Source organism: Bombina bombina, chromosome 6 (assembly GCF_027579735.1).
Source record: "Bombina bombina isolate aBomBom1 chromosome 6, aBomBom1.pri, whole genome shotgun sequence".
NCBI classification, from domain to species: Eukaryota; Metazoa; Chordata; class Amphibia; order Anura; family Bombinatoridae; genus Bombina; species Bombina bombina.
Genome location: NC_069504.1, coordinates 91,043,357 through 91,064,384, shown reverse-complemented (window position 1 = coordinate 91,064,384; position 21,028 = coordinate 91,043,357). Strand labels below are relative to the sequence as shown.

Here is a 21,028-nt window from a genome sequence, read left to right as displayed (position 1 = left end):
CTAAAAAGGTCTGTTTTAAGACAATTGTTCTCATCTTTATAAATATGGAGGTCCAGAAATTCCACTTTGCTCTCGCTTATACAGTAAGTCAACTTTAGATTCATATCATTTTGATTCAGAATAGATATGAATTCTTTAAATATTTCTGCACTACCTGTCCATATTATGAAGAGGTCGTCTATATACCGACACCACAGATTTATATAGTCAGTATATTTGGACATGCTTTCATTGAAAACAAATTCTCTTTCCCACCACCCTAAGTAGATATTTGCATATGTGGGTGCGCAAGATGACCCCATTGCGGTGCCCTGAATTTGCAAGTAGAAGTTGTCATTGAAAACGAAATAGTTGTGTGTAAGTACAAACTGCAACAGTTTAATTATAAATCTATTTCTTTCGAGTCTATCATTAGATTGCATGCTTAGAAAAAATTCTACTGCTTTCAATCCAAACTCATGTTTGATAGAGGTATACAATGATTCAACATCACACGTGATTAGGAGGGAATCTTCATCTATTGTTAGGTCGTTTATTTTACTCAAAATATCCATTGTATCACGGGTATAGGATGGTAATGCCCATACTATCTCTCTTAAGTATAAATCAAGGAATTTGCTCCCCTGTTCACACAGACTATTTATACTGGAGACAATTGGTCTACCTGGTGGTTTTTCTTTATTTTTGTGGATTTTGGGTAGAAAGTATATAGTCGCTATTCTTGGATACTTAACTTGTAGAAAAGACCATTCTTTTTGACTAATTAAGTTGTCTTTTTTGGCATTGTTAATCAAATCAGAGTAATTCGTTAAGAACTGAGAGGTGGGGTTGGAGAACAGGTGTTTGTAGCATTTGCGATCATTTAATTGTTTATTAGCTTCATAAACATATTCATCTTTTCCCCAAATGACAATATTACCCCCTTTGTCTGAGGGTTTGATGATTACATCATCCCACGAATTGATCATTTTAAGTGCTTCCTCTTCTTTTTTACTGATATTCCTGATTATGGTATCAGGTAATTTCAGGAAGTCATGTATGACCATTTTTAAGAAAACCTCAATTTGGGGTACTTTTGATGTTGGTGGCATATATTTAGATTTTAATTTAATTTGTTTATCTAGAAATTCTTCCACTTCTACCTCCTCATTTCCTTCATTTTCGGTTAGTAAATCAATTAGTGTGTCTAATGTTTGGAGATCACTTGTGTCATTATCATCATTGGTGCTGTATATTTTCTTTAGTAGAAGTTTTCTACAGTAAAGATGTAGATCTTTTATTAATTCAAATTTGTTCAAACGGGGGGAGGGGGAGAAGGACAGACCTCTAGATAGGACTTGTTGTTGAGTCTCAGTAATAGTTCTGTTGGTTAAATTAATAACCTGCAGTTTAACATTTTTATTGTTATCGTCATTCACCATCTTGGTCGCTTCCCCCAATCCTCCCTCCTCCTGTACCCATTGTCGGTCCTGTAACCCCATCTCGTTCGGTCTCGCAAGGTTCTGTTTTCCTTTCCCCCTTCTTGTGGGTCTCGTTTTTCTTTGTCGAGATGTGTTATATCTCTCCCTAAAAAACTACTACTGCTGGGTCTGTTAACATTGCTTTCTGAGTCACTGTCTTCTACTGCCGAAGACTCACAGTCCGATTGATGTGTGTTCTTAGGTGGGGGTAAGCTATTTGGTGGCCTTCGTCTAGACTGTTTGTCGTCCCATGTAAATATCTTTCCTTTTTCAAAATCTTTAATGTCTCTTTTCATTTTGGAACATTTGGTCTGTATAATGTCTTTTTCTTTTTTATCTAGTTCTTCTCTCATCTCTTTATAAGCTTGTTTAAACTTTTCTAGTGATTCAAATTTTTGTAACTTCACATTATAATCACTAATTTCTTTATCCAACTCTGACATGACCTCTGTCTCATAGTCTGATAAAATTGCCACCAATATTTCTGAGCAGTTTATCAGTGCTTGTTCCCATCTATCTTTATAGGTGTCAATATGAAAAGAAAAAGTAGGGAACAGACGTACTCTCAGTCCTCTAGGGATAATGTGTTTTGCTAGGTATTTATCATACGCGCTCTTATTCCAAAAAGAGCGCGTATGTTTCCTGATTAGATAATTTAGAGATTTTAGGCCATCTTCCCAGTTATCTATTTCGGTTTCTAGAGTATTTTCAGTGTCGCATGCTAGTGCAAAAGTTTTATCTATGTCCCTTAGTCTTTGGTCCTGTCTGTTTTTAAAGTCTTGTGACAGGTTGTGTGTCATTATTGTGTTTCTTTTTTTATACACTGATGATTGGCTATACCAAAAGTTCTGTACATAGACAGAAGGAGAGTAATTATTCTCAGATTGCTGTCCTAAACAGCTGATAGACGTAAATAGTTATATAGGCATAAGGAGAGAAATATACATTAAAGTTAAATTTAAGTCCCCAACTAATTATATAATGTATCATACAGGGAAGTGAAGTGTATCAACCCTGTGTAAAGAGAATCAATCTCAAAAGCTAATTAAATGGGCAGGGGGGTGCTCTATATCCTGGCATAAACATAGGCAAATGAGAAGAAAAAATGGATATATCAGAGCACACAATAGCCACAAATATAAGTGATGTGTAAGTGAGTTGGCTTGAGCGAGCCAAGTAAACTAAAATATAACTTTTATTATTACATATAAGATAAAATAAAGTTGGTGAAGAACATTCACACAAGTACAGTGCAGGGTTTAAAAACTCTTAAAATTGGTGAACTGAATGCTAAGATGCCCAGGTAATAACCATTAATGTGGGTTTGGGTGAGAGAATCTGGCAGGGAGGCACCACAAAATGCTCACGGATTGCACAAAAAGCTAAGCTATAAAAGAGGATTGACCTCACACAACAATATATCTATCTAGTGCAATGCTGGAGCAGTGCCTAAGCCTGTCAGAGTCCCAAACAATAGTGTATCAGGTAGTGTAGTAGTTAGCAAAAACTCGAATATCAAATGCAAGATATAGGACCAATAATAAGAAAAGCCCAAAACAAATACCGGACTATTATACACATTAATTACGTATAAGTTGCATTCTCTATCATGTACCAATTACCACGTAACCCACATAAGGCAAATGATTTAAGCATTCAAAGAGAGCGCCTGATGCGCATTTCGCCACGCTCGTGGCTTTATCAAAGGCTAACCCGACTCGCGCCGAACTCACTGTTAAAATAGTGCTGTTAGCCAATAGGGGGTGAGTAATCGTACACACCCCTATGATGATAGCCAATCGTTAGTGACCCATCCGATTGGGTAGTCTACTGTCACCTGACTTCTTAGGCAATGACGTACACTTGGAGGCGTATAGTATTAACGCTTGTGTAAACACATATTGTAAGACAGGACTTGTGTATCGATTGATCTAGACGCAAATCAGCTATATTATAAATCAGCTGTTTACAAAGGGACAAGACCTCCTCAAGATTAAACATCTAGTGTATAACGAAGGGTCTAAATAAGTTTGTGATAGTTGTCACTTTCGCCAATGCAGTATATAGTTAGTGAATGCTATACAATGACTATAATCATTATGTTGCATATTGATTGTAAGTTAAGCCACAAGATAAAGAATATTAGATAATGATAAATATATATCGCGGTTTCGCATAGGGGATGAAGTCGTCACTGCTCTGGTACTATCTATTATCCTATATATTTTATCCAATTGTGTTTCGTTAGAGGAAAATCACGTAGGTGATATAATATAAACTTTATTTAAATTGTTGAGCAGACCGATAGTACACTCAAACCATAATGATGATATTTTATGTGTTATAATTTTTAATAACAGAAGGATATTATTATAATATCATTAGGTTATAGGTTCTCAATACATTACAATAGCAATTAGTATTTAACTTATGTTGACAACACATAATAGTGTTATCAAAATATCATAGCTTTTTCATAATTATACACGGATTGATATAGGGATATCAATAGATGACCATGTTCCAGTCCCATAAATATATAGTCTTACTGATATCTTATGTTGGATTGACAAGAAAACTTAATTAGTATCAAGAAGAGAAATTAATTAGCAAAAAAGAGAGGTATATCAATAGGCTTTGTTCTTTTGTCATCTTTGATAGATGTTATATGCATAACATATATAGCTATATATCATTATTATGCCTATAGAGCTGTGGTACCACATTTGTTTGTGCGGAATTGCCATAAAATATTTCTATGTGTAAGTTATTAGTTCTATAGTAAGGGGAAGCGTACTGATTTACTGAGTATATATAGAAGATTTATAGTGTAGCTTAGTTTTGTCATTCCGTATATTATGCTTATTTTGTTAGATGATAGGTGGGGGGCATTGATACATGTTTACTAAACATATGTTAGGTTACCAATTTACTGTTTAGTTCCTCACCCATCATGAGTCTCCTGTTTGAGTCAGGTTTTACCAGATATCTGTGGTAAGTGTTTGTGGATATACTGGTCTTATAAAAAGGAATTATACCCATCTTGTTCGTTAAGACCTACTGGTGCCAAAGTATTTAACCAGAATATCCAACGGCATTCTGCCTGGAGCAGCATGTTCTCCACATTTCCTGCTCTGCTCTTTAAAGGGACATTGTACACTAGATTTTTCTTTGCATACATGTTTTACAGATGATCCATTTATATAGCCAATTTGGTAGTACTTTTGTAAAAAATTTATAGTTTCGATTATTTTTTAAAAACATTGTTCTGATTTTCAGACTCCTAACAAAGCCCCACATTGTCAGATGTATACGCGCGTTTACAGACTCCTGCTGGCTCCTGTTTATGTTATCTGTCTTTTCATATACAGGGAAGGGGAAGTGTCTGCTCTTCTTGTTTTCCCTGCCCCTTTCAGTGGGTGTCACAGTCTAACCTCATCAACAGTGCTAAACTGGGAGCTTCTAAGTAAGTCTTTAAAAGGTTTTATACTGGATTTTAGATCAGCATATGTGCATATTCTTCTTTATAGCAGTGTCTATTACATGCAGTTATATAAAAATTGGTGTACATTGTCCCTTTAATACATTGGGCAACATTTAAGAAAATGCAAAAAGACAAGGTTTCCAGGCAGGAAACCTACCCGCCACATTTACTGCCAGCGATCCAGCCTCCACTGGTGGACATTTAAATTGCACAACTCCCAAATTCAATCCTAGTGCCTGCTCTTGCACACCAAACACATATTTGATCATCAGGCCTTAAAAGTGAGAACTATCCAACCTTACTAGCGGCTAGATTTAGAGTTTTGTCGGTAACGACCCGCGTAGCTAACGCTGGCTTTTTTCTGGCCGCACCTTTAAAATAACTATGGTATTGAGAGTCCACAGAATGGCTGCGTTAGGCTCCAAAAAAGGAGCGTACAGCATATTTAACGCCACTGCAACTCTCGATACCAGAGTTGCTTACGGATGCGGCCAGCCTCAAAAACGTGCTTGTGCACGATTCCCCCATAGAAAACAATGGGGCTGTTTGAGCTGAAAAAAAACCTAACACCTGCAAAAAAGCCGCATTCATCTCCTAACGCAGCCCCATTGTTGTCTATGGAGAAACACTTCCTACGTCTGCACCTAACACCCTAACATGTACCCCGAGTCTAAACACCCCTAACCTTACACTTATTAACCCCTATTCTGCCGCCTCCGCTATCGCTGACCCCTGTATATTATTTTTAACCCCTAATCTGCCGCTCCGTAAACCGCCGCTACTTACATTATCCCTATGTACCCCTAATCTGCTGCCCCTAACATCGCCGACCCCTATATTATATTTATTAACCCCTAATCTGCCCCCCTCAATGTCGCCTCCACCTGCCTACACTTATTAACCCCTAATCTGCCGAGCGGACCGCACCGCTATTATTATAAAGTTATTAACCCCTAATCCACCTCACTAACCCTATAATAAATAGTATTAACCCCTAATCTGCCCTCCCTAACATCGCCGACACCTAACTTCAAACATTAACCCCTAATCTGCCGACTGGAGCTCACCGCTATTCTAATAAATGTATTAACCCCTAAAGCTAAGTCTAACCCTAACACTAACACCCCCCTAAATTAAATATAATTTACATCTAACGAAATTAATTAACTCTTATTAAATAAATTATTCCTATTTAAAGCTAAATACTTACCTGTAAAATAAATCCTAATATAGCTACAATATAAATTATATTTATATTATAGCTATTTTAGGATTTATATTTATTTTACAGGTAACTTTGTATTTATTTTAACCAGGTACAATAGCTAAAATAGTTAAAATAATTACAAAATTACCTGTAAAATAAATCCTAACCTAAGTTACAATTAAACCTAACACTACACTATCAATAAATTAATTAAATAAAATACCTACAATTACCTACAATTAAACCTAACACTACACTATCAATACATTAATTAAATACAATATCTACAAATAAATACAATGAAATAAATTAACTAAAGTACAAAAAATAAAAAAGAACTAAGTTACAAAAAATAAAAAAATATTTACAAACATCAGAAAAATATTACAACAATTTTAAACTAATTACACCTACTCTAAGCCCCCTAATAAAATAACAAAGACCCCCAAAATAAAAAAAATGCCCTACCCTATTCTAAATTACTAAAGTTCAAAGCTCTTTTACCTTACCAGCCCTGAACAGGGCCTTTTGCGGGGCATGCCCCAAAGAATTCAGCTCTTTTGCCTGTAAAAAAAACACATACAATACCCCCCCCAACATTACAACCCACCACCCACATACCCCTAATCTAACCCAAACCCCCCTTAAATAAACCTAACACTAAGCCTCTGAAGATCTTCCTACCTTATCTTCACCATACCAGGTTCACCGATCGATCCAGAAGAGATCCTCCGATGTCCTGATCCAAGCCCAAGCGGGGGGCTGAAGAGGTCCATGATCCGGCTGAAGTCATCATCCAAGCGGGAGCTGAAGAGGTCCATGATCCGGCTGAAGTCTTCATCCAAGCGGGAGCTGAAGAGGTCCATGATCCGGCTGAAGTCTTCTATCAACGGCATCTTCAATCTTCTTTCTTCGGGAGCCATCATCTTCCATCCGACGCGGAACATCCTCTTCTCCCGATGCCTACTCGCCGAATGACGGTTCCTTTAAATGACGTCATCCAAGATGGCGTCCCTCGAATTCTGATTGGCTGATAGGATTCTATCAGCCAATCGGAATTAAGGTAGGAATATTCTGATTGGCTGATGGAATCAGCCAATCAGAATCAAGTTCAATCCGATTGGCTGATCCAATCAGCCAATCAGATTGTGCTCGCATTCTATTGGCTGTTCCGATCCGATCAAAAGAGCTGAATTCTTTGGGGCATGCCCCGCAAAGGGCCCTGTTCAGGGCTGGTAAGGTAAAAGAGCTTTGAACTTTAGTAATTTAGAATAGGGTAGGGCATTTTTTTATTTTAGGGGTCTTTGTTATTTTATTAGGGGGCTTAGAGTAGGTGTAATTAGTTTAAAATTGTTGTAATATTTTTCTGATGTTTGTAAATATTTTTTTATTTTTTGTAACTTAGTTCTTAGGATTTATTTTACAGGTAATTTTGTAATTATTTTAACTATTTTAGCTATTGTACCTGGTAAAAATAAATACAAAGTTACCTGTAAAATAAATATAAATCCTAAAATAGCTATAATATAAATATAATTTATATTGTAGCTATATTAGGATTTATTTTACAGGTAAGTATTTAGCTTTAAATAGGAATAATTTATTTAATAAGAGTTAATTAATTTAGTTAGATGTAAATTATATTTAACTTAGGGGGGTGTTAGTGTTAGGGTTAGACTTAGCTTTAGGGGTTAATACATTTATTATAATAGCGGTGCGGTCCGCTCGGCAGATTAGGGGTTAATAAGTGTAGGCAGGTGGAGGCGACGTTGTGGGGGGCAGATTTGGGGTTAATAAATATAATATAGGGGTCGGCGGTGTTAGGGGCAGCAGATTAGGGGTACATAAGGATAACGTAAGTAGCGGCGCTTTGCGGTCGGCAGATTAGGGGTTAATTATTGTAGGTAGCTGGCGGCGACGTTGTGGGGGCAGGTTAGGGGTTAATAAATATAATATAGGGGTCGGCGGTGTTAGGGGCAGCAGATGAGGGGTACATAAGTATAACATAGGTGGCGGTCGGCAGATTAGGGGTTAAAAAAATTTAATTGAGTGGCGGCGATGTGGGGGGACCTCGGTTTAGGGGTACATAGGTAGTTTATGGGTGTTAGTGTACTTTAGAGCACAGTAGTTAAGAGCTTTATGAACCGGCGTTAGCCCAGAAAGCTCTTAACTACTGACTTTTTTCTGCGGCTGGAGTTTTGTCGTTAGATTTCAAACGCTCACTTCAGACACGACTCTAAATACCGGAGTTAGAAAGATCCCATTGAAAAGATAGGATACGCAATTGACATAAGGGGATCTGCGGTATAGAAAAGTCGCGGCTGAAAAGTGAGCGTTAGACCCTTTTCTGACTGACTCCAAATACCGGCGGTAGCCTAAAAACCAGCGTTAGGAGCCTCTACCGCCAAACTCCAAATCTAGGCCTAAGAATTTACCTTGGGGAGTCTTCCATTATAAAGATAAAGTCATTTATTTCTTTGTTCCATATAAAAGAGATCAAGTATAAATGCTTTTTTTTTTTTTTTTTTTAAAGTGTGTTCCGGTAAAGAAAAGTATTATCAATAGAGCAGTTGGTTTTTTTCCCTTATCAGTCAGTGATTGTCAATACCAACTGTGCATAAATACGCACCTCATGCTAAATCAAAACAAGCAACTTTAACTGAACCTTATCATGCTCTAAAATATTTTTTTTAAATTTTTAATTATTGCTCTTTCAGATACATGACAGAAATTTGTAAAGATTAAATGTCCCTTTGAAATTTAGCAACTCTTCTCTTGACCAAAGCATTTGGATTAGCACTCCAAAATCAGCATTATTAATGGCTTATGAATAAAACTGTGCTAATAACTTTTGTTTAATTAGTTCCACTTTGAGTTCAAAGAAGCTCCCCTCTGAAGTTGTATAATTTTTTAATTGCCAATATCCGACTGTTGAGTTAGAAGGCTTATATTCATTTGTGTTCAACGCACTTTTTCTCTATAGCACTTGACATTATAATTACATCATGAATGGTATATTTTAACATTTAGCCAGTTTGTATTTTTCCCATTTTTAGTCTAATCTCTAGAAAAAACACTAGTGAATTAACCCCTTTGCTAACAGGCATTTCAGAGAAGAACTTGCCCAAAATACCTGAGAATTTTTAGCATTTTTGCTATCGCTCCATTTAAACAGAAATTTAGCCTTTTTTTTTTATTTACCTGTGACAATTATAAATAAATATACTGTGTGTATATATATATATATATATATATATATATTCAGACAGATAATATACTTATTTAAAAAGTTTATATTTTACTTATTTTATGAAATGTGCTTTAATCTCATGGTATTCATTGTTGAAGAGCATACTTAGGTAGGCAGCGTGCACGCGTCTGGAAATATAGGGCAGCAATTTGTGAAAACACTGTTGCTACTTAATGGTTTTGCAAATCTATAACAGTGTTAAAATAATTAATGCAAAACTACTGCTTTTTATTGCTCCTGACCCTACCTAACTGCTTTTCAACAAAGGATACCAAAAGAACCAATTAAAATTGATACTAGTTGTACATTTCTACTTTTGTTTTTGTTTTTTTTAATTTTTACATTCTGTGCTCCATGTATTAAAGGGACACTAAAACCATTTTTTTTTATTTCATGATTCAGATAGAGCATGCAATTTTAAGCAACTTTCTAATTTACTCCTATTATCAATTTTCTTCGTTCTCTTGCTATCTTTATTTAAAAGGCAGGAATGTAAAGCTTAGGAGCCGGCACATTTTAGGTTCTGCACCCTGGATAGTGCTTGCTTATTGGTGGTTACCTTTAGCAAACCAATAGGCAAGCATAACCCTGGTTCTGAACAAAAAATGGACCAGCTGCTAAGCTTTACATTCCTGCTTTTTAAATAAAGATAACAAGAGAAGGAAGATAGATTGATAGGCCCTTCTCTCACGCTATTTGTCTTGTGAGAGAAGGGGGCAGAATAACACACTCAAGTTAACGTGTAATGATACATCCGGCCAGCGCATGTAGTGTCCACTGCCTGTTCAATGTTAAACTGGGTGGACAAGTTCTTAAAGGGACACTAAACCCACATTTTTTCTTTGTGATTCAGATAGAGCATGCAATTTTAAGCAACATTCTAATTTACTCCTATTATCAATTTGCTTCGTTCTCTTGCTATCTTTATTTGAAAAAGAGGGCATCTAAGCTAAGGAGCCAGCCAATTGTTGGTTCAGGACCCTAGACAGCACTTGTTTATTGGTGCTGTCCAATCAGCAAGGACAATCGGTTGGGCCGGCATCTAAACTTATATTCTTGCTTTTTAAATAATGATACCAAGAGAATGAAGAAAATTTAATAGTAGGAGTAAATTAGAAAGCTGCTTAAAATTTCATGCTCTATCTGAATCACAAAAGAAAAAATTTGGGTTCAGTGTCCCTTTAAGTAGAAAACCTTTTCTGCACCGGCTTTGTAAATGGGGCCCTTTATCTAAATCATGAAAGACAATTTTATTTTAATTTAATGTCTCTTTATATGTTTATTTAAAAGTTCAAATATGTACCCCAAATAATCACATTAAGAGATTTATATTAGTATTAGTAATCTTGTTTAGTATTAAACTTCCTGTAGTATAATCTTGAACACTTTAGTAGATAAGAATTAAAAAAAGTGGTTAAAAAAAGATATTCAATAAATTATTCTTTAGCCCTACAACTGTAAGGGACAGTGCATTAATTAATTAAACATTATCCCTTTAAACTGTTTAACATAAACCCAATCTGTAATTAGCTGATCAAGTATTATTTTATTTAAATAATTAAAGGGACAGTAAACGCCTTAAGAATTTAATATAAAAAGTTTAGTTATGAATAGTAAAACAGCTTTGCAATAATCTTTATTTATTTCATCCCCTTTTCATGTAATTTAGTTCTGAAAATGAAGGATTTTCTAATTCCTAGAACTGAAACAGCACACTGCAGCCTTCTAAAAGGCTAAACCTGCCACATATTTCCCCCTAATAGGCTTTAACATATAAAAAAAAAATTGCATTCTATACTAATAATATGACTGTGGCTAGCATTGCCAGCTGTGGACTCAAACCCTTATTGGTTCCTCCTAATGAGGCCGGTGGGTGGAGTTTGGTTATTGAAAAACAATTACAGTAAACAAGATATTAATATGTTTTAAATATGTTTAGACTTGGCAGACATTATCCTATAGCAAGACAAAATAAATGTCTTGTAATTACAAAATGATTACTGTCCCTTAGTGCAAATATATTAGAAAGGTATAATAGATTATCTTTTTCATTGTTAAATATACAAATAAGAAAGCATTAACCTTTGCTTAGATACTGCTTATACAGAGTACACAATCCTTCTATAATGCATTCATTTGCTCAAACTGAAATATGTTTATTTAATAAATTCCTTTATACATTTTCTGACTTTACATCATTTTAAAAGGACAGTCTACTCCAGAATTTGTATTGTTTTAAAAGATAATCCCTTAATTACCCATTCCCCAGTTTTGCATAACCAACACTGCTATATTAATATACATTTTTACCTCTGTGATTACATTGTATCTAAGCCTCTGCAGACTGTCCCCTTATTGTCAGGTCTTTTGATTGACTTGTATTTTAGCCAATCAGTACTGATTCATATCTCCACAGGAGTGCGCATTATCTTATTTATATGGAACACATGAACTAGCGCTGTCTAGCTGTGAAAAACTGTAAAATGCACTTAGATAAGAGGTGGCCTTCAAGGGCTTAGGCCTTAGCATATGAGCCTACTAAAGTTTAGCTTTCCAGAAAGAATATCAAGAGAAAAAACAAATTTGATGATAAACGTAATTTGGAAAGTTGTTTAAAACTGAATCATGAAAGTTTAGTTTTGACCAGACTGTCTTTTTAACATTTTAAAATAACACTTTAAACAAACATTTTATGAGAGGTATTAGATGGCCCATTTATTCCTCTGACTTCCTATCTAAAATGTAGGCCTAAAATCAGTATCATAGGAATTTTGGATTTCTTTTACTGTATTTGTCAATACTACTTTAATGGCATGAATTTACAGTTGATATGTTTCTGTTACTTTATCTAGAAATATGGTCCAGAAAATTGTTAAAGATGAGGTCTGTCTATAGCACATCATAATTATCTCACCTCTTCTTCTGCTAGAACCTTTTCATTTATGACCAAACATCCTGCTGTTTTCTCCTGCTTGGCCACTAAATGACTTTTTATTTTCTGCATACATCTTACACTTTTGCAGTTATATAATAGTCATCTTCCTTGTCCAAGCTTCCAATTTTATTTTTGTTATAACTAGTAATTCTATTTACCATTTCAGATTGTCAACTCTTTAACAGTTTCATTAACAAAATAAATAAATATATAACTAAAAAAGTACATAAGAATGAAAACAAGTTCCAACACTGATCTTTCAGACATGCCAGTAATAATTTTACCTCCTTTCAATTTCCTGAAATAATGTAAATACTTTGCTACCTATCCTTTACCCAATAACATTTAATTAAAACATTTAAACCAAAAAAGGAAATTATAACATTGATGACTAATTCTGTGGCTAAGGTATTTTTACTTGGTTGAATAGAAACTGTTATGCTGAGATAAATAAATTTTACTTAAACAATCTTTTTAAAGCGTGTCTATAAAAACTTTATGTACTTAGTACAGTGTGTGTATTTTTAAGGATGTTTAATCCAAACATTTTAGTTCAAGCTACAAAATAATTAACCTTAAGATACAATGAATAAGCTCTTACCATATATCCATCTGAATACTGAAATTGTGTTCTTGATGCCTCTTCTGCAGTAGGGCTCAAAGGCTTTGGATCAGACATGGAACGTTGCATGACTTTTGGGGATTTGGGACTGGGTGGTGGAATTTGGATGCCATCAGTATGCTGTTTGTGAGGGCCAATATCATCCACTATGTTCTTTTCATAAGGAACAAAAGCTGACTCTAAAGCCTTGCTTGGTGACAGTGGTGAAATGGGAGAATAAAGAACTTTTGGGGATTTTGGAGGTGAAGGTGCCACTTGCAAGGATGAATCTGCTCGTAGGTGGGATGAATAGCCTATTTCTAAGGGTGTTGGGCGTCTTTTGTCTCTTTGAGACACATCGCTCAAATACTTAGAACTTTGGGATTCTGAATCTGTTTCTGTTTGACATCCTAAACTTTGCCCTTTACAGCTTTTTTCAGGGGCAGAAATGTGTTTAATTATTTCAACTTTTGCATCAACCTTTGCTCTTATTGAAGGTGTTCTAATTGTTCCAAATGGTTCTGTTTGTACTGACATTTCTGCAACTGTTTGAACTGCAATGCTGGATACTTTAGACTGCTTAAATTTGTCAGCATCTGTGTGACCATCACTGTATTTTCCTGTCCGTGATTTTCTTCTTGATCTTGAAGGTATATCCCATTCCTCTTGATCTTCATCGTCGGTCTGTACACTTGTATCAACTCCCTTTTTTGTTCTTCTTCGTCTGCCTGTATATCCCTTTTCAGCTGCATCTTCATCATCAGTTTGTACTCCACTGTCTACAATTAATTTATATGATCTTGGTTCATCCTGTATGTTTCCATCTACTTCATCAAACATACCACAGATTCTTGGCATAGAACTTCTTTTTTTAAGTTTTCTGTCATCATTAATATCAATATCTTTAAGAGAAATTTCTGAAACAGAGTTTAGTATACCAGGTCTGGCTATATACTGTGGCATACCCTCTGGCTGAACTGGATACCATGATTCATTTGATGGTATTTCCATTCCAGCAACTACTGACGTTGTAGTTGATGACAGATCACCTGACCAGAACTGACTATCACTAGCTCCTTGAAATTGACTTTCCAAAATGACTTGTTCTGAAGTTGTCTGAGGAGAAGAGTTTTCACCAGGTTCATAACCATATTGGTACATCTGACGTAATTTCTGCTCCTCTAACTGCTGATGCAGTTGATGATGAAGTTGTTGAATTTGTTCACGATGTAGCTGCTGTTGAGCAAAGGTTTCCTGTCTCATCATTAATTGAGCTTGTCGCTCTTCTTCTTGCTGATATAGCAAATGTTGCTTCATAGACTGCAGTTCTTCTAGCTTTTTTTGAACCATTAATGTTTCTTGTTCTCTGAACCTTTGGATTTCTTGTCGTTCCCACTCTAGCTCTTCAGCTAATCTCTGCTGTTTCAGCTTCTCAAGCTCAAGAAGCTCACGCTGCAATTCAAGTTGCTGTTGTTTGCCATCCTCAGAGTGAATTATATATGTGGATTCATCTTCTATCATTTCAGAGAATGTTTCTGATTCTGTTGTTAAAATAGATGTCAAGTCTCTTGGTGTAGCATCTGTAACTTCCATAGGAAAACTTTGTAAACTCGTTTCAACTACCATCATTACATCATTCACATCTGCTGCAGTTGTAGGTAACATATTATATGGTCGTGGTAAAGGCTGAGTCTGATTGAGGTTTGATATTGAACTTATTGTATCACTAGTAGTAAAACTCGATAGATCTTGCACAGTTGTGCTGAAAATAGAACCAGGTTGTGTGGTAATAGCAAATGTTGAAGGAATCGGAGTTGCAACAGATGAATATACAACTCCATTTGATGACCTTAACACACTTCCTATACCATACTGTGATGCTACTGAAGGAGTGATTCTGGCTTGTGAATATTGGGGTGCACTTATTCCAATTCCAGAAATAACTTGTCGTGTCCCTGGATAAACACCTGTGGTCTTGGTTTGGTAATCCAAAGCCTCACCTGAAAGTATAGGGTATAGTTATAGTCCATTTTCCATACATATTGCAGCTTTGTGGTCTGGACAGCGATCCAGTCTTGATGATATGAATGATAAAAAAAATTGCATGCAAATCTCCATATTAATGATTACTTTCACAAGAAGCAAAAGCATATTTGGAACATGCAGGCACATGCATGAACCTGTGAGCAAAACATATACACAAAAGGGAAAATAAAATACACCAGTACTCCAAAACACTTTGCCACAATGTCCCAAAAAATGACAAGAAATAAAACAAATATGTTATCCAGAAATGAGATGGGGAACACCATAATCATATTTCAAAGAAAGATCTGCGGGCAACTCATACTGACCTGTTGTAATTTTCCCAGATGTAAGATCTACAGCAGCTTCAGTTAATCCACCTGGAAAATCAAAAGTGTTTTTGCTTTTGTACAAGAAAACACCAGCTTCAGCCAGATTAGTGTCAGACATTGAAGGTTTCATACCCCCAATAGCTCTAAACCCAGAGAGTCCTGAACGATCATATTGATAATGGTCATCCCTATATCCAAAACGGTCTTCAGGCAAAGTTGTTGCAGGCTGCTGAGAAATGCAACTTCTTCCAAAAGGTAAATTATAAACAACATCACAACACACAGCTCTTCTTCCTGCAGTTAAATCAACAGGTTTATCGTCATCTATTATTGCAGTAACAATATCAGATGTTATTTCATCTACAGTTACCATTGTTCTGTGTGTCTTGCTAGTGCTAAGGTCCACTACACCACTATCTACTGATTCTTGAGATGTAGATATATCATGGTATCCATTGGTTACACTTACTGGAGAAAGGGATGTTGTTTTTGTAGATGCACAAATGATTGAATGAGTTGGAGTACCCAAAGATAAGTTAATCGGTACCTCTTCACTTGAAAGTAAACTTCCTTCAAACTGTTTAGATTTGGTCAGCTTTAACGGGGTTTCCATTGACTTCCCTATGTCAACAAGGCTTTCTAAACTGGATGTGTAACTTACAGTCGTTGAGCATGTGACAATTGTAACTGTTTCTGTAACGAGTGTAATAGAAGACGTGGCTGGTGAAGCAGTGCTAAGATTTACTATAGCAGGTTGTATAGCACTTATCTGCCTGTGTGCTGAAGATTGGAGTTTTACATCTAGTGGTGCCGAAGATAGATCCATGCAAATATCTATCCCTGAGTCATTATTTTTATAATCCATTTTACTCAAAGTGCGTAAGTCAATAATATCATTTGGATCAGTTATGTTTGAAGTTTGATTAAACTCAGAATCCTCTGCAATGGCTGTTTCTTTTGGAATAGTGGCTGACATGATATGTATGTCTGATATTATACTCTGAGGCAAAGAAACTGTGGTCTTTGTAATTTCTTTTGTTATTATGTATGTTCCTACACTAGGAACAGTATGAATTTTAAAAGAAGTTACATTTTGATCAGCTTTAGAAGAAGGTACCATAGATGATATTTCTTGAAGTGGTGGCTGAAGAGGCCAACAAGTTGTATCAACTGAATCATTTTCAACTGGAGTTCCAGGTTCTGATGGCAGAGTAATCACTGCATATGTTTCTAGTGATGATTTTGAAAACCTTGGTGAAGATTTATTTGAGTGAGGAGACATGGGTGAGGTGGGAGATGGAAGTTTGTAATCTGTGGATTGGATCAGATTTAGAGCCATATTTGTGACTGAAGACTGTATTATACTCTTCTGTTGTGCTTCTGTTGGCTTTTGCATAGTTACAGGGTGTTGAACAGTTTTAGTAAGTTTCTGGATTTTCGATCCATCTGTTGGCCTGTGACTGAAAACCAATCCAGCAGGAATTGAAGATGGTTTGGGAGGAACAGGTGGAGGTGGTGCATGTGTTTTAAAAGTAGGAGTTGCATTGTTTTTAATTGATGGAGCTCTTGTTTCAACCGTTGATGTAGACATACCATGTTGAGTTGTTGTTGTTGGCAAAGGAACTGTAGGTGCTATTCTCTTTTTTGAATAAATTGCAGGTTTAGGTGGGGTAGGTGGAGGCAATGGTGGGGGAGGAGGTGGTGGAGGTGGTGCTGGAGCAGTTGTTGGAGCAGGTGAATCAAGAGAAGAACTCCTAAAGAATGATACAACTTTTGAGGTAACAGATGGCACTACAGATCCCACAGAAGACATTTCATGTGAATCTGTAACAATACTTGTTACTCCTGCTGAGGATACAAAGTGGACAGTTGATGGAGTGCCTTCTGTGGTAGCTGGCATTTCATAACTATTTTTTAATAAATAGGAAGAAGCACCAGACACACTTTGCTCAATTTTATAATTTGTGCTGTCCACTGTACTTTTATACAATTCTGGTTGTATTCCTGTGTTAAATTGTGTATCATCAGGCACTGAAATTATGACATGGTCCAAGTTTGAAACATCTGTGATTGAACAAGATGTTTCAGGGACTATTGTAACAGAATCAGCATAAAACTGGTTAGCAATAGAAGACACTGTTGAGGATTTTGTAGAATAAACAGATGCTTGACTTTGAGAAAAAGGCATGTCTTTGTCTGATACTATATTTGGTTCTACATGCTCAGGTGGTAAACTAGGTCTGTAGGTATCTGGCACTGAATCATGTTTTATTATATACTCTGTGCCAGCATTTGCAAAACTGAAATTTTCATCTTCCTTTACAGAAGGGCTATCATATCTAAAATCACTATGTTTTTGGTATTTATCAGAAGCTGCAGATACAGATGACTCTGGTGTTTTCTCCATATTTTCATTAGAATTCAAGTCATCTTCCAAATCTTCTTCTGTGAAGTGCTGAGTTATTGTCACATCTGGGATGGAAATTAAACTATTTAAATTGCTGCATGCTTCCAAAGAAGAAGTAGAAGAAAAATCTTCTGCCTCACATATGTCCACAGAGGTAAAAGGTGAAGAGTCTGTTTTCAGGGAGAATTCATTAAAAGGCTGAGTTGGACTGGATCCTGGTGTAAGTTGCATATTTTGGCAATCAATAAGCTCAAAACCTCTATCTGATTCTTGAGGAGGCTTTTCATCTGTGTTTTCCAAAATAATTATCTCATGACTTTCTGGAACAATATAGGAACTTGAAACAATGTCTTCTTGAGGCTCAGCTGAATTAAATTGATCTGCTCTAAAGCATTCATTTTCTAAATGTGTTATTTTTGGAACAACATCTATACAAATGTCATCTGTAGAATTATTTTTTACATTGATTACTCTATGCTCAAATACATTTTTTTGACCACTTAACATGCCAGAATCTAATTCTTCATCATAATTTTCCTCAACTAATGATTCATAAATATAATCTTCAATGAGCATCCCCCCATATAAGGGTTCTTTCTCAAAAACATCATCCTTTTCTTTTTCACTTTGATAAAGTTTTGCTTTGTAAAGTATTTCTTCATATGCCTCTTCTGCACTCTTTAGACTTTGTCCATTTTTGTTTTCTGCCATTGCAACAGTAGTTACATCTGTTGGAGAATAGAGGGATACTGAAGTGGGTAGCTTGTATACTTTTTGTACTTCAATGATCTTTTCAGGGTTTATTTCAAACCCTTCCGGGTCAGATTCAATACTTGGTGAATATTCAGAGCATGAAGATCTATGAAGTTCTTCCATTTCAGCAGCTTGACGTAATTCTTCTGTTGGGGAAGCATCTTCAATTGGAGAAAGATTGCTAGGTGGTGTCTTAGGTCTTTCTCTTCTTCTTTGAGCTCTTAGTTCATCCTTATCTTTTTTAGATTTTTTGCTAGAACTTTTTCTTTGCTGCTGTTCTATTTCCCTCTGTCTTTCTTGCTCTTTCAAAAGTTCTTCTTCCTCTCTTAATTCTTCTTCCTCTGAAGAGTCTTCAATGGTGGGAAGCACAGGTCCATGGGATCGATGTCTAGATTTTCTATGTTTGCTTTCACCTGATATTTTTTTATGACTTGGACTGCTGTCACTGTCCTCATCTAATGAAGAGACTGAAGTGGGTGATGTACCTGGGGTAAAACTTGAAGCATGGAGACTTGATGATCTCTCTTCCCTTGATCGATCCTCTGGGGAATCAGTTAAACTTTCCATCTCTAATTCTGGTTCTTCATCATAGTACAAAATAGCTGACTGTTGCCCAGATTCTTTAGTATATGTACTGGAAATAGTGCTATTTAGTTCTATAGTTTTAAATCGTCTGAGTCCCCCTCCTCCACTTACTGCAAGTTCTTCAGTTTCTTGACTTTTAGTTTCTCTGTATTTTAGTTCTGGGCTTTCATCATATGTTCCCTCGTCCTCTTCATCATCATCATGCCAAGAATGTCTTCTAATTCCATCATCATCATAGGTTGTGCTGCTCTTTTTGGTTAACCGTTTGCATTTTGCTACTGTAGCTTTTCCTTTAGATTCCTTCTTAAGACTTTCATTTGCACTGATTTCTTTTAATTTTGTTCTTAAGAATTCCTCATCTTCTGATCCAGAAGCATCTTCATCAGCACTCATTTCAATAATTTGCTTACGGATAAAATCCTCATCATCTCCTGATCCTTGGCTGTCTTCATGCTTGTAGTCATCACTACTTGATGATCCATTACTAGTTCTTCGTTTTCTTTGTGGAACAGGTGAATTTTCACTCTCACTACTGTCATCCAATGAATCATGGCCTCTCCTTGATGTTACTGAAGAGGTACTATCTTTACCTCTCCGTGAAGATAATCTTCCTTTACCATTCTCTTCCAAAGTTTCATCTTCTTCTTGAATATCTTCAAGTTCTTCTTCTTCTGAACTATATGAATCTGGTGTTATTGGTAACATCTTCATTTTTCCTCTATCCTGTGTTTGACCAGAATATATTCCAAACAAATCACTGTTCTTTCTTCTTTCATCAGCAAGAACACTAGTTTGGGCCTCAAGAATTGGTAAAACTGTGCTTTCCAGTTTTGCTAGATCAGAAGGGCTTGATGGACTGCCTTCTTGTGAAAAAGAGTCCGGCTTTGATGTTTCTTTAGGTAAATCTTTCTCATCACTGGGTATTAGACTGGGGATTTCTCCAAGTGAACCTGATATTCCATCAGATGAATAGCCAGTATCACTCAGACCTTGTGGGCTTTTCTGTTGTTGAGAGCTTGAGGTGTCTGATTTGTCATCTTCCTTCTCCTAGAAAACAAAAATAAAATGATAGATTCTGTAGATCTTATATAAAGAATATACCTATAAAGAAAAAAATACAACAATTTACAATCAAGGATTCATAAAGTATAGTTACTTAAATTGCAAATAATAATTACATTATGAATATACTTAGTTTTGTATATATTCACAAAAAAACATGTAAAATAATGCACAACATGAATCATGAAACAAACCCAGGGTGCATACATAACTCTAGAATTGCAGCATAGTTGATGGAGATGATATTTCAAAATAAATTGTGCTTTATAAACCCTAAATGTTTTTGCTTCAAATAGCTTAAATTTTCAGATAAAGATATGGGTCACATAAAGACAAATATTTTGTAAGGACTTAGCCTTCCTAAAAAAATGTATCTAAATGAACACTATTTAACGCTATTAAATATGTTTATTCCAGGGTGGATACAAATCAATGATTTAAAAATAGAATTTTCTTTTATTTAAATACGTTTTTTTTAAAATTTAAATGCTTTTGAGGAAAATCTATCTAAAGATAGTTTCTATTTAAGATACATTATAACCCAAAGGTTATGAATCCTGAAATATAAATTTGTTTTTAATAATATAGCAAGATGCTGTATATTCATGGCTGTAATGTTTTTTTTGTACGTTTGTTTGTTTTTTCGGTAAATGAGTTCCATTAATCCATTCTCAATGTTATGCTCTCCCAAAGGTTTCTGTCAGATTATTTTGGACATTTTTTCTCTCTTGAAGATAGCACAAATTATTGTTTCTTTATTTCTCAAAACTGTGAATTTGTGTCTGCAGAACTAAGATGACCCTTTTTATAAAATTAACATACAGAATTGATAAATAGACCTTAAAGTGAAGGTAAACTTTGATGAATGAAAGCCAGTTTTTTAAAATACTATTAAAAACAGGGGCACTTTCATTGATCAAAGTTTAG

At 35.6% G+C, this 21,028-nt stretch overlaps 1 protein-coding gene across 1 annotated transcript in view; it reads right to left on the bottom strand.

Moving 5' to 3' along the window:
* Positions 1 to 21,028, bottom strand: part of PCLO (piccolo presynaptic cytomatrix protein) — an 876,537-nt gene that overhangs the window by 347,139 nt on the left and 508,370 nt on the right. The window contains exons 8-10 of the mRNA XM_053719164.1: positions 15,292 to 20,086; positions 12,938 to 14,937; positions 920 to 928 (exon numbers count right to left, since the gene is read on the bottom strand). Coding sequence (XP_053575139.1) covers positions 920 to 928; positions 12,938 to 14,937; positions 15,292 to 20,086 — 6,804 coding nt within the window. The remainder of the gene's footprint in view (positions 1 to 919; positions 929 to 12,937; positions 14,938 to 15,291; positions 20,087 to 21,028) is intronic.